This window comes from Hydra vulgaris, chromosome 11 (genome assembly GCF_038396675.1).
Source record: "Hydra vulgaris chromosome 11, alternate assembly HydraT2T_AEP".
NCBI classification, from domain to species: Eukaryota; Metazoa; Cnidaria; class Hydrozoa; order Anthoathecata; family Hydridae; genus Hydra; species Hydra vulgaris.
Genome location: NC_088930.1, coordinates 587,501 through 603,157, shown reverse-complemented (window position 1 = coordinate 603,157; position 15,657 = coordinate 587,501). Strand labels below are relative to the sequence as shown.

The following is a 15,657-nucleotide window of genomic DNA, read 5'->3' as shown; positions in this document are numbered from 1 at the left end:
TAGCAGATTCTAACTTTGCAATGGATTCCAAATAAAGTTCTCCATGTGTTTCAGTAATTAACTGAGTTTTTTGGAGTTAATTTCACATGCACCTGGAAGCCTCATATTGATGCTGAGGAAAAATCAGTGTTTAGTTCGGCTTGTCCTTAGCAATCGAATAGTGAAGACGATAATCAATGTTGATTTGTCTACAAATACAGACACTTTAGACGTAAGAAAATCAGGAAGGCCATCAATGTAGATAAGAAACAAAACAGGTTTAAGAACAAAATCTTGCTTTACCCCAGAAGTTACGGGAATCATAAAAGAATGTTGACCTATGACGAATACTTTAATGCTGCGACCACATAAAAATGATTAACTTGGTCTAATCGCTTCTAAGGTCATTAACGTTCAGAGTTGCCAGTCACATAAAATATTTCTTTTATTCAGATGATCTCTCTAACACCAATATTTGTATAATAAAAGTATTTTCTACCAATAAAGTAAATGACTTTTTGTAAAAAAAAATTGGTTTCGGTCAGATAAATACTATGATTGTTGCACAGGTGACACTTTACAGAAGCTATCCGTCCACACAAACAATCCACTGTTGCAGCATTGTGAGTAGACTTCAGAGGTATAAGAAATTCTTTTAAATTTTGTTTAGCACACAAAAAATGATTACAACAAAACTTTAAAATGAATGACAATGAGTTACTAACTTTCAATTTTAGAAACAAATACATTGGGTCTGATAAGAGCACAAATGCAGATATTAATTATTTTAATGACTTAAAATTAGTTTGTTTTTATTATTACGCTAGTGAGTTAAAAGAATTTCTTTTTTTCTTAAAATGGCGATGAAATCAAAAAATTCAGTGACCACATAAATCTAAGAAGTATAAACAAATATTTTGAAATTCTTTGACCGATTATAATTGTTAAACTGGAAGCATGTAAATTTTAATAAAGCGACAATTTAATCTATAATAAGTTCTTTAATACATTCCTCTCAGTGTACGATGCAAGCTTTCCCGTCTCCGAAATAACCTTAAAACCAAAAACCTTAAATAATCCTTGGATTACCAAGGGTCTAAAAAAATCTTCTAAATTAAAATTGTATATAAAATATCTAAAAACAAAATCTCATGCCAATATACACATATATAAACACTACAAAACCCTGTTTGAAAAACTCATAAAAACCTGAAAAAAAATTATTACTTTAATGTAATTGCTAAATATAAAAATAACTCAAAACAAATATGGAAAATATTAAAAGATATAACGGGGAAACAGAAAACTTGCTCAAATTTCCTTCCCAAATTGATTCAAATAAACAATGTATGTAAATGTGAAATTTAGAAATAGCGAAAGAATTTAATAAATACTCAACTGATATTGGAAGTAGGCTGGCTAATAGGATTTCAACTACAAATATTTCCTTTAATAATGTTTTGACAACTTTAAAAAATTTACTTTCTCCCCAGAGAAAAATCAAACGTCAATAATTTATTTAATACGTTTTCAAAAATATTTGAAAAGATATACAAGTTCCTGATTTCAAATAACTTCCCATGTAAAAATCAATTTGGATTTAAAAAAAATAGTTCAACTGAACAAGCCATTACTCAGTTTACACGCGAAGTCTCAAATATTTTTGCTAAATCACATTTTACACTTGATGTTTATGTGGATTTATCAAAAACTTTTGATACAGTCAGTCATGATATCTTAGTTAAAAAACTTGAGTTCTACAGAATAACTGGTAAATTAATCGAAAATGGTTTAAAACTTAATGTCAAATAGAAGGCAATTTGTGTACCACGGAGAAGAGTTGCTACCTATTGATCTTCAAAATAAAACATTAGTGAAAATAAAATGTGGTGTTCTACAGGGTTCTATACTTAATCCACTTCTCTTTTTAGTATTCATCAACGATATAAATAAGGCCTCGAACCTTATGAGCATCATGTTTGCAGACAACACCATTTTATTTTTATCAAGCAAAGACATTGACAAATTTTTTTTAAATATGGATAAAGATCTTATACAAGTTTCGTCTTGATTTAAATGCAATAAACTAACCTTAAATACTGATAAAACAAAGTGGATCCTTTTCCGCTTAAGATAGAAATGTATGCAAAATAATAACTATTTAAAAGATCACTTTTGTAAAACAAAATTTAATCAATATTGTATAGATTATCAAGCACCTTATCTCTGAAACAAAAATGTCCATCCTAATTTAGATTTATCTCATTTTCTGTTTTTTAAAAAAAGCTAAAGAATATTTTTTTTCAACGGATAATATATTGAAACATTTTTTGAACATTATTTTAACCATTTGTTTTTCAAAAAGTTTTGGATTGTAATTTTGTTTTAGACTACTTGTATTATTTTATACTATATATATATTGTAATATTACATGGTTCTGACGACAAGATCGAATATAATCTTTTTCCAGATACCAAGTTTATATGTCTATATTATACGACATGAAAATAATGTAAAAAAAAAATAGGCCCAAATTCTAACCAAAGTCTGTCAACTTATTTTTACCAATTTTTTGATTGTAAATACATCACAGGAACAATCAATTTTGAAGACCTAATTCATATGCAACAAGACCAAAATTATATGCAAATTTATTGCGAAGAGTGACATTTATAAGCTTTTTAATGTCGTTTATTTACCAACTGTCGTGATAAACTCTTGATTGCATTTTTTTAAAACAGAAATTTCGATTATTATATTTATAAATATATATATATATATATATATATATATATATATATATATATATATATATATATATATATATATATATATATATTTACATATATATATATACATTTATATATATATACATATATATATATATATATACATATATATATATATATATATATATATATATATATATATATATATATATATACATGTGTATATCTACATATATACATATATATATATATATATATATATATATATATATATATAAACATATATGCATACATATATATATATGTATATATATATATATATATATATATATATATAATATATATATATATATAAACATATATATATATAAATATGTATATATATATATATATTTATATATATATATATATATATATATATATATATATACATATATATATATATATATATATATATATATATATATATATATATATATATATATATATATATACATACTTATATGTATATATATATATATATATATATATATATATATATATATATATATGTTTATATATATATATAAATACGAAGTTGGTAACGAGTATTTTTTTTATAAGTAAAAAAATCAGTAAATGGAGGAGGTAAGGTTTTATGTTGCTGTTTCCAAACAAATAAACAGTTGGAGTTGTTGAATAAGGTCTTTCAACTTAAGTATCTTTGATATGTAGTAGAGAATAATTGGGTCTGAGTTAAAATGCTGAAAATAGATTATTTTTAGGGCTTTATTTTGGAGGTGAGATAATCTTTTAAGTGTTAGAGATTGGGTTTGTTCCCATATTTGACAAGCGTATCTAAGATGAGACACAAAAACCACATGATATATGTTAAGAAGCGTTTCAAGATTAAGATAATGTTGAACTTTGGCCAACATACCGTTGGACCTGCTTAGTTTCAGTGCTAGGTCTTGAAGATGGGATGCAAAACTTAAACTAGAATCAATTTTGATACCAAGATACTTGTAAAATTCACAGTATCTATTTTTTGACCACTTAATCTGAAATTCAGGTGCTTTTTAATTTTTGTTTGATTTGATTTAAAGATAATAATTTCAGTTTTTTTAGAATTAAGTGATAATTTATTAGATAGAAGCCACTGGAAAAGATTCGCTAAGTCATGGTTTATATTTTTGTTTATCTTTTTAAGTGATTTGTTTATTAAAAGCAGATTGGTGTCATCAGCAAAGTGGTATTCAGTGGAAAACTTCAGAGAGGTATTAAGATCATTAATAAAGAGAAGGAAAAGTAATGGTCCTAATACAGAGCCTTGTTGGACACCATTTGTTGATTTTATTAATTCAGATTCTATCCCATTAATAGAAACAAATTGTGTTCTATTTTGAAGGTAAGAAGAAAACATTGGAGTGTTGTGCCTCTAATACCATAGTACTCCAACTTTCTGATAAGAATGGAATGATCAACTGTATCAAAGGCTTTCTGGAGATCAACAAAAACACCACATGCAAACAATTTATTTTCCAAAGCAATTTTTTCAGTTATATCAATTAGTGCATGAGTTGTTGAATGAAGTTTCTAAATCCATACTGATTTTTATAAAGACAATTGAATTTCTTCAGAAAGTTGTAGACTCTGTTTTGCATAGCTTTCTCAGATAGTTTGCTTATATTTGAGAGAAGAGAGATTGGTGATAATTAGAGTAATCCAGTAATCCAGAGAACCTTTTTTATGTATTGGTGTCACTTTAGCTATCTTAAGGAGATCTGGGAAAATTCCATTTCTAAATGAGTTATTCATAACTATGGATAGTGGCTTTGAGATAATGTTTGGAATAAGCTTAAGAATAAATGTGGGAAGGCTGTTTGGGCCCAGACTTTTTTTGTTTTGAAGTTTCATAATGAGACTCGATACCTCAACTTCAGTCACTGGCTTAAAGAAAAAAGAACTTTCATTAAGATTTTTTAGAAAGTCTCTAAAATCATATTTAGGGATAATTTTTTTGTTTATTAGATTCTCTTGGATAGTAGCATAGTAATTCTTAAAAATATTAGCAATTGTGGTTGGATCAGAGATGACTTTATCATTTATTTTGAGGTTGAAAGAGTTATTGTATATAGTAGGTCTGATGTTGATAATTTCATTTATTCCTTTCCAAGTTCTCTTAATGCTGTTTAGGTTGTTGTTGAAAAAGGAAATGTATTACATTTTTTTGGATTGTTTAAGTAAGTTGCTTGTTTTATTTCCATATAACCTAAATTTTTCAAAGAGCAGATTACTTGTATTAGTATTGTTTGATTTAACAAATTTTTTATAAATGAAATTTTTGGTTGAGATGGATTTAAGAATACCAGCGGTTATCCATGGTTAAGATTTAAGTTTAATTTGTTTTTTTGTTAAAACTTTGTATGGAGCATGCCTGTCTAGAACTTTTTCAAATGTATTTAAAAAACTTATCATTGTTTTATTTATATCGACGTCTTTTATTTGCACCTCCCAGTTTATACTAGATATATCTAGTATAAACTGGGAGGTTAATAACTGGGAGGTTATAAACGTTTTTAAAGCATCTTCTAGAGATTTTTATATTCTTTTTTTTTGGTGTAATACCAAGAATACAGAGAAACTGGGCCATGTGGTCTGAAATAGAAACTGTTAGATTGCGAGAGATTGTTTCAGGAGAATAGGAGTTTATAAAAATATTATCAATGAGAGTTTTGGTTTTTGAGATTATACGTGTTGGAAGTATAATGGATGGAAGAAGCGAGCAAGAGCATAATGTTTGGAGATAATTAGAAACAATAGGAGATTCTCTATAATTAATTAAGTCCATGTTGAAATCACCCATTAATATAATGTTGTTTTTTTTCTCAAGTAAAGGTGTTAAATGGTTTGCAATAAATTGTTTTGGATTTAAAGTTGGATGACAATATATGCAGCCAATTAAAGTATTGGTTTTATGAGGGTTGATAGTTTCAACGAAAACTGATTCAAGAAATTTTGAGGCATAGATTGTAAGATCATCACGAACTACATAGTTAAGATTAGAGCTTAGATAAAGAAGAGCCCCACCTTTTTTTGACTCAGTAGGGCAATGTTCAGTGTTAAATCCATTAATGGTAATATCAGTTATACTTTTATATATAAGTGTTAAATCCATTAATGGTAATATCAGTTATACTTTTATATATAAATTTGATTCAGTAATTCCTATCACCATAGGGAAAGTGTTAAGAGTGCCAATTAGGCTACGGAGATCGTCGATATGTTGTGGCAAGGAAGCAATATTGAGATGGAGATATATAGCAGTATCAGGATTTAAAGAATTATTGAAATCAGTAACATCAAGATATTTACAATTAATAGTTGGATTATATACATTATTCATATCTCTATATAGACTTTTTAGGTGAGCAGGAGATTCAAGAGATTTTAATAGCTTTAATGGAAGATTCTTGCATGAAAGTGTAAGTTTAAGTTCATGATCGGAAAGGGTACTAAATGGCATTTTTGGAAATACAGTCAGAGCAATACCATTCTAAAGAATCATTGGAGATAATGTTATATGTATGCTTATTGATTAGATTGCACTTTGTGTGAATCCAAGAAAAGCAGCAGTCACATTGGATGGCTCTATGGTTTTTAGATACATTTTTTTTGCAAAGTTTGCAGGATTGTTTTAATATCATATTTCATAAATTAATATTTTTGAATTACATATAAGTCTATTAGAAGTTTCTAAGCATATAGAGATAATGCAAACAAAATGATAGAGCAACAAATTAAAATGATAAAGCAAAACTGAAATGATAATGTATAGGATTTAATGGATTAGGTTTGTAGTTGTAAATCAATTTTTATGTGTAAGATATTTTTAATGTATATAGTATGTATATATACAAGCTTTTCATAATAATATTTTAAACAAAGTTAAAAAGAGAAACTTTATATTATAGTCATAACTGAAAATATAAGTTTAGATAACTAAATATTTTGTTTTTAAGTATATAGGGGTAATTAAGCAATAAACAGTACATATAAATTTATAATATGAAATATAATTTTATGATATTGGTAAATACACTAATACTATTTAGTAATAATGAGCATTGTATATTTCAAGTATAAGACTATATAAGAAAAAAGCTATATAAGTACACAAACTTATAATATAGATGGAATATAAATTTATTAGAATAAAGCTACTATATAAATTAATATAGAGTTTACACTAATAAATTAATATAGAATATAGCAAGCACAATATGTTCACTATTCACATGTACATATATACATATACACGCACATATAAATACACATATACATATATCAGTTACACTATATATATATGCTAATTAACAATATGCTATAGAAATTGTGTGAATAGTAAAGATAAGCAACAAATTTAACTTTTGTTTTACTTTTATATTGTTAACAAGAGTTAGTATAGTCTTATATAAGAAAGCTTGCTGTTTTGAACATAGATCAGGTGTACCAGCATATCGTTTTATGCAATACAATAATCAATGCATTTACTCTTCTGTTAGTAGTAGCAATAATAATTAAAATTAAGAAAAATTAAAAAAAAAAAAAAAATTTCTGGTCTTGTTAGTATTTAACAATCTTGCAAATGTGAACATAGACCAGTTGGGTCAGAAGATTGAAAACCTTTGTATGTTTATGTTAGATTCAATGTAACGCCAGTTCAAATAATGTGAAGCACCCTGTAGCCTTGTTTCAACAAATTTCGATTTTATAACAATATCTGCTATAGCCGTTAGTATAAAGGTAATCCAAACAACTACAAATTATAAAACTCCAAAATAAGTAGACGCCATTTTTAGTCGGTTTATCATAAAAAACGACCGTGTTAGCATGACTAAGAGGCTTGGTGATCAATAAAAACCATATTTGGTGATCAATTAAAAACCAATATTACTGAGACACGAATCAATGTCTATTAATTAAAAGATAAAAGTAAAAATATATTTTTTGATTTTGCTGAGATCTTGAGGTTCCTCTTTGGAATTTAAATTCTTGACAGGTCCTAATATTTTTGAATTTTGTTTTTTCTAAACCATATCAACCTTGGACTCAAAAAAAGCAGAAAAAAATGCTTGTTTCATAAATAATAATTTTATTGGAAAAATTTTTAGCTAAAAAAATACTTGCAAAAATATATCTTAAAACCCCCGTTTTGTTGAGGACGGGGGTTTTTAATGAAAAAAACAACTCTACTTTTTTAATTTTAATTTTTTAATAAAAACAAATATTATTTTCAAAATCAGCATATTATTTTGCTTCTTTTAAGTATCAAGTTGATATAGTTTAGTAAAAAAAATTTAAACAATATTAGGACCCATCAAAAATTTAGAATCCAAAGAGGAACCTCAAGAACTTATCTAAACTAAAAAAAAAAAGAGTAAGGTTCTTTTTTCACCAAAAGATATTGATTTGCTGCTCAGGCAAATTAAATTTCAAAAATTTTCAAAATCGCTCCACCCTAATATATATATATATATATATATATATATATATATATATATATATATATATATATTATATATATATATATATATATATATATATATATATATATATATATATTTATTTATATATTTATATATATATATATATATATATATATATATATATATATATTATATATATATATATATATATATATACATATATATATATATATATATATATATATATATATATATATATATATATATATATATATATATATATATATAAAGATTTTTTAGATATATATATAAAGATACTTTTTTTTAGATATATATATATAAAGATACTTTTTTACTTTTTTAGATAAAGTAATGTTAAGAGAACATGGTGATGATGGTAAGTCACAACCATAACATATTTTAAAACATATTTACGATAAACGTAAATACATACACTATAAATTAGTTTATTTTTTTATGAATTATAATTATACACTTTTTACCTTTATTCAAAAAAAGTATATTCTTTCATTTTTTATTCTAATATACCATACTAGTGTGTGTTGCACTACTTTTTTTCTTGCGAATTGAAAACCCTCTTGTATAAAAGTTGCATTAATATATTATTTTACTAAAAGAAAGCGTAGATGAAAAATCTGAAATAATTAAACAACAAAGATTGGTGATTTAGGACTCACTTAAAATTGCGAAAAACTTATTACAAGATTATCAAGTTTTTGTTTGTGGTTGTCGGCTTAAACTTTTCTATTAGCGCTTTTATAAAGTTATCTTATTTTTATAAAAAAAAAAATTATGCTAACTGCTTTTGTTACTTGTTTAACTCGTCTTTTAATTGACAGCCCATTACAAGATCAATTTAGAACATTCATTGACTGAAATATTATCAGTTTTATTTCTTCTGTTGTCAGATCACAAGTAACAATGGGCTTGAAGTAGATAGTCTAGTCGAATATCTATATAAACGTTGTTGCATCAGGTTTTTATTTTAATTAATTTTTTTATTAAACTGCTAGCTAATTACCGATAAAGTAACTTCTAATTTATAAAAATTTACTCATTAAAAACATATTTCAACAGTAGACAATCTGAAATTATAGCATAGAATATCACAGTAAAGCTACAGAAATGAAATTGCAATATTAAAATAAGATATCTAAATTATAAAATCATCATGTAATAACAGATAAATCTACCAACTATGGATGACAAAAACTAAAGACATAAAATATATAACATCTACATAAGGGATATATAAAGAAAAAAATTTAAAGATCGGAAGCAATAAAAGTTGTTAACTGTAAGAACATATTTTAGGAGATGCAGTTACTGAATAGATAAATTAACAAACTTAAATCAAATGGACTCTAAAATTTTTTCTTTAAAATTTTTATTGTAATGCATTTAAATGCAACATACCTGGCAGTTTCTTCTGAACAAAAAAAATTATTTTTCAATATACGGCTTAAGTAACTGTACAGTTTCATAACATTAAAACATTGTGACTGATACAAAACACTACTCTGGTAGCTTCTGCGCAACAAAAAAAATTGTATTTTAATATACGGATCAAGTAACAGGACAATTACATTTACTTCAATAATTATAACATTAAAAAATTATGATAAAAGCAAAACACTATACTAAAACTTGAAGCCAAATTCAAAATTAATTTACCATTGGCACCAACATATAAAATACGAATAAATATTAAAAACATTTTTAAATAATTTTAAGCAAAGTTGTTTAAATACATAAAAAAGTAAGTATTCATTTTATAATCAAGTAAATAAATTTAAAAAAACTAATCCTGTTTCTTTACTTATCACCACTAAACAAAAACACTAAATTAAGCATATAGAGTTCTTTAAACCATGAAATAAGAAAAGATAACATGGCCTACATAAATCAATAAAAAAAATTAATGGCGATGTAACTATAAAATACTGTTTTTAATAATATTGGGAAGATGTTGCATAAGGCGGAAGTTCTATGAACGACAAGTTGCCAAACTTGCTTATTGACTTCATACTTATAAATTCTAAATTTCGCTTTTTATCTTAATATTAAGAAATTTTAATTATTTTTTTTTTAAATATATGTAAAATTGACCCCCAGTCTGCTCATTAAGTAGCTAATATACGACAAATTTTTTATTTAAATAGCTTAAATTAGTTACAGTACAAAATAGTTCTAAAAAAACCGAAACTCGTTTTCAATTTCAAATATATTCTTAAAGCTCTGTTTTCCCAATAACACATCTCAAATCCCCTTTACACAAAATTAATAAATATGAAAACTAACAGAAAAGATTAAACACCATTCAAAATAACTATTTGAGCTTAAAAAGGCAAATGTATTTAATAAACTATAAATCTAGTTAATTAACAAGCTGGGCAGTTAGATAAATAATAAGTCCGTTTCGTAAAATATTTGTTGTATATTGTCAATTTCAGTTACTTCCTAACTGTTGGCTAATAATTAAAGCGTGAATTTACTAAACCAAACCCATGTCAACAGTTAGCAACTCAATAGAACAGTTACCGAGGCAAAACTAAAGTAAAGAAAAATATAATGCAAAAAAATAATATAATTGTTAACATTTATAAAAAAAATTTTAAAATCGAAAAAATTTAAATCTATTAAGATTATATATAGTTATAAGTTCCAGACGTGGACAAAGTGAAAAAGTTTGTGCTCAAGTAAAAGTACTGTTACTTGAGTGAAATTTGACTCAAGCGCAATAAAAAGTTACTGGTTGAATAGTTAAATCAAGTAAAAGTAAAAAGTAACTAAATAAAATTTAACACTGAGTAAAAGTTACTGCGTCGCTTTAAACAGCCTGATAACAAAGTTGTCGAATAAGAAAACAAAAATAACGGTCTACTCTTTTCTGTATAAATTAAGCTAAACTATTTGTTAAAATTGAGAAGTTGGTTTTCAAAGTTAGGCGATTTTATTCTTGTCTGCTTCGCAATGAATATAAGTCCAGTACCACTGAATAGATGCTCACAGGCAGCAGTGTACCCACCAACCTCCCTGTACCTTGCGGCTTTCTAGATTCCATTGATAAGAAGAAATCGCACCTTCTATAATAACAGGCCTTGAAATCGCGCAATAAGTTGTTTAACTGAAGGCTAATTTCTAATGCTGTCTTCACATTTCAATCTTTTAACATTAGACGAAAGTTTGCGATCGCGCTGTTTTAATAAATCTTTTAAATTCAATCGATTTATAGAAGTTAGATAACGCAACTTCAAGACGTTAATTTTGTAAGATTGAAGACGATAACATTTTAGGGTAGTAATATTTTTGAACTAACGATAAGATATTTTAATAATCAAAATGCCTTTAAAATGCTATGTTTCTCTTTGTTAGTTGAACTACCACTCAACCACAAAAAAATTTCAAGTTATAAATTCCCAAAGAATCCAGACTATAGACTTAGATGGAGTGATGCTATCCCAAGAACTGGTTTTTTTTTTCAGACTATACAGCAGTATGTCGACTGCATTGGCCAAATGATGCACCTTTTGAAAACAAATATGGAAAGCTGCGGCCTTTAAACCCGCCATCTTTAAAAACTTTCCTCCTAGTTGTTTACCCACTCCAGCAAGTTAAGTTAGAGAAACTGTAACTTTTAGCGATTTTCAAAACATTTTACGAGATGAGTTAAATGATTTTCGAAAAGAATTTGAACTTATATATGACAATATTCAATTTTTGTCAAGTGATAATAACAATTTTAATGTTTTTCAGCTTAGTAAAAAAAGTTTAAACATACAATCAAAAATGCATAAACTTGGTGTTCCATTGTTTCTATTGGAAATTGTTGATGCTTATTCATTTTTAGCTCACCAAAGGGCACCACTTTTAATAGTTTATTTTTAACTGTAAACAAATTAAGTTAATTAAAACAAAATCTGCTTTATTTAAAACAGTTAAATATTTAAAAAATAAAGAAAGTCCGCATCAGTCAAAATTTTATTCCACCACTTTATTGCCATAAGAAGAGTTAATGCTGGTGAAGTTTTAAAAAGTACAGATATTATATGTAGAGCATATGAGTATTTTGCTATGCAACGAAGTTTATATGATTGTTGGTGTATTGACTACAAGTTGCTAAGAATACTGGCTTTAACATGATTGACTTCAAAAATAAGCTCGACGGAGGATCTAAGTTTCGTAAATAGTATTTTTATGAATTTAGATTCCTTGAAAAGAACTTCCATACCACTAATTGATGAGGTTTATGTCAAAACTTCGTTACTTTACCCTGAAAAGTTAGCTAAAACAATTCATTTATTATTAAATATCTTTTTGGAGGTCTAGAATTTGTACCTGGAGCTCAACCTGTTGTAAACCTTTCTTTTGAATTTCAGTTTGCTCAATGTCAACAAATTGTTGATACAAAAACTAATATTGAAAATCGCTAGACACTGGCAATAATTACTGATGGTAACCGTGTAAATCAACGATGTTTTTAAATGTTTAAAGCAGTTGGTAGTAAACCATGGTTAACAACATAAGGTATATATTTGTTGTGCAATTACGGTTATCTCTTAAAATCTATACGAAACGATTGGTTAACAGAAACGACTGGCAAGCATCAATTTTTGAACAATGGAGAACTAGCTTTTGCTAAGTGGAGTGATTTAGAAACTTTATATAAAACTGAGTGCAATAGTCTTTTTAAGCTCTCCAAACTTGCTGCAAAATCAGTTTATCCGAAACAAAATTTTTTATTCTGTAAAATTTTGTTTTTCTGTTTATTGCATAGAAACAGTAGATGCATTAAGAACGCATCCAGAGATTGAAAATAAAGCATTTGAGGGTACTGCTGTATTTATTGAAAAAGCTATTTAATTTTGGAATGTTATTAATGTTAAAGTACCTGTTGCTGGTATTTGGATTAGAAATGACTTTTGTAGAGAAATCTACTCAGTTGGTGATCACATGTGGTGACAAATGTTTTAGACATGTTTCTACTTAAAAAAAAATACTGTTGGATAGTATACATGATCTTGAAAGCTCAGTTAATAAATCTACATTAGTGGTTATAGTTAACATAGCTGGCTATGTGCAAAACTGAGAAATAAAAATATATGATGACACTACCAATTATTATTTTAAATATGGAAGTATCTGAATATTCTAAACAGAGACGGGCTTGAAACCCCTTCTGATACTTTTATCAATATTTTGCTTTTTTATTTTTCCAGATGCTATTGGCTCTTTATGCAGAACAAATTGCATACTAGTTACCACTCCCAGCAGTAGCAAAGAATCTAAAACGAAAATACTAAAGCTATCATAATTTGTGCGAAAATTAGTTTTGTAAATTATTATGGTATTTACTTGTTATGTATTTTAATTCCTATTATTAATTAGCCTTTATGTCTCTCAATATCTTTGGACTTGTAAATAATTTGCATGTTACTACGTTGAGATATATTTTAATAAAACTTTTTTTTATTATGGATCATTTTTTTTTTATTGATGGTGACTTTTATTGCTACCTTTTCTTTTAGTAATGCTTCTGTAAGCAAAAAAAAAATACAGTTTACATTTTAACATATATATATATATATATATATATATATATATTGCCATGGTTCGGCTTCTTATTGAGACTATTTAGTATTACATTAATATTTTTAATGAATTTTGAAATACCTATCTTTAAACAATTTTTTTGGTTTTCTTTTTATATTTCCGTCTTTATTAGAGATGTTTGTTAGAAAGCATAGACTGGCATTACACCCTACCTAATAAAAAAACATAACAGTAAAAAAAAAAAGTGAAAGTTTAATCAGCCTTCAGTTTTTACGGCATTTTTCGTGATATCAAGGCCTGTTATTATAAAAGTTAATTTTGGAGGATTTCTTAAGGTAGCTGAACTTTTTTTGTAACTGAAAGATTTCCGGTTGGAGCCATCCCATGTGTGTTGGTCTCAGACTGAATGTTAATTGCTTTAACAACACGTTTCATACAACTGCAATATTCCGTCAGGAAAACAATTTTAAATTTCAAATGATGAATTTAAAATGCATTTAAATATGATATTATTATTTTTACTATCTTCCATAGCGAGCTTATATCAACTTAAAGCAGTGTGTTGATCAAAAAAGACACCGTTAATATTAAACTTTCTAAACAAAATAAAACCAATTCAAATGAATGTTAAAAAATATAAAGTTAGTTTAACAACAAATAAAGAAACATAATAACAACAAAAATAAAAAAAACAGTTTGTTTTAATTTTTCTTTATTAGTTTATGTTTTTCTAATGTTTTACTATGTAAATTGAATAAGTTTTAGTTCTAGGTTAATTTCTTAACATTAAGAATATTAAATAAATTTAAGAAGTTTTCTTTATTTTTTATTTCTTTTAACTTCTTTGTTCTTTGAGTTGTTCAACACTTTGAACTTTGTTTGGTTCTTTAATTTATACTGTAATTTTTCTATAACAAATTCATTCTTTGTTATAGAAAAATTACAGTATAAATTAAAGAACCAAAAAAAGTGTTGAACAACTCAAAGAACAAAGAAGTTGAAAAAAATAAAAAATAAAGAAAACTTCTTAAATTTATTTAATATTCCTAATGTTAAGAAATTAACCTAGAACTAAAACTTATTCAATTTACATAGTAAAACATTAGAAAAACATAAACTAATAAAGAAATATTTATAATACTCATTAAAGATTTAAATGTAAAAGGAAGTCATTCACAATAAATCTATATTGTGAATGACTTCCTATCACATTTAACTACAGTTCAAAGAAAAACCAAACAACATCTCAAAACTTAAGTAACTCAACGAATTTACGCAAAAACAAACAAAAGATTTCCACTTTAACTTTAAAAAATGCAAAACAATTTACTTATGCATAATTTTTTTACAAAGAAACTAAATAAAATTTACAACAATTTTTTTTAATGTAATTTTTTTTCTGTTAAAATTTTCTTATACGATACCGTTTCGGCGTTTGAGTTAAATTGAAAATCGTCGTGTCAAACGCTCACGAATGAGCAGCAGCAATGATAAGTCTATTAATATTAAATAGACTTATTTGAATAAGAACTATAGTAAAGGCGGATAACATTAAACGGCATCAAAATTAAACTTCTTTTATAATTTGTTTTTTCGTTTTATAACTTATCTTTTAAAGGGCAGAATGTTATATTTAATATTGCATAGAACTTTTGCTATACAATATTTTATAGTAATGTATAAATATATATATATATATATATATATATATATATATATATATATATATATATATATATACAAATACATATACATATATATATATATATATATGTATATATATATATATATATATATATATATATATATATATATATATATATATACATATATATATATATATACAAATACATATACATATATATATATATATATATATATATATATATATATATATATATATATA

General features: G+C 25.6%; 1 protein-coding gene across 1 annotated transcript in view; it reads left to right on the top strand.

The window, feature by feature from the left end:
- LOC136087324 (uncharacterized) overlaps positions 1-15,657 on the top strand; it is a 184,821-nt gene that overhangs the window by 118,454 nt on the left and 50,710 nt on the right. The window contains exon 8 of the mRNA XM_065809750.1: positions 8,542-8,574. Coding sequence (XP_065665822.1) covers positions 8,542-8,574 — 33 coding nt within the window. The remainder of the gene's footprint in view (positions 1-8,541; positions 8,575-15,657) is intronic.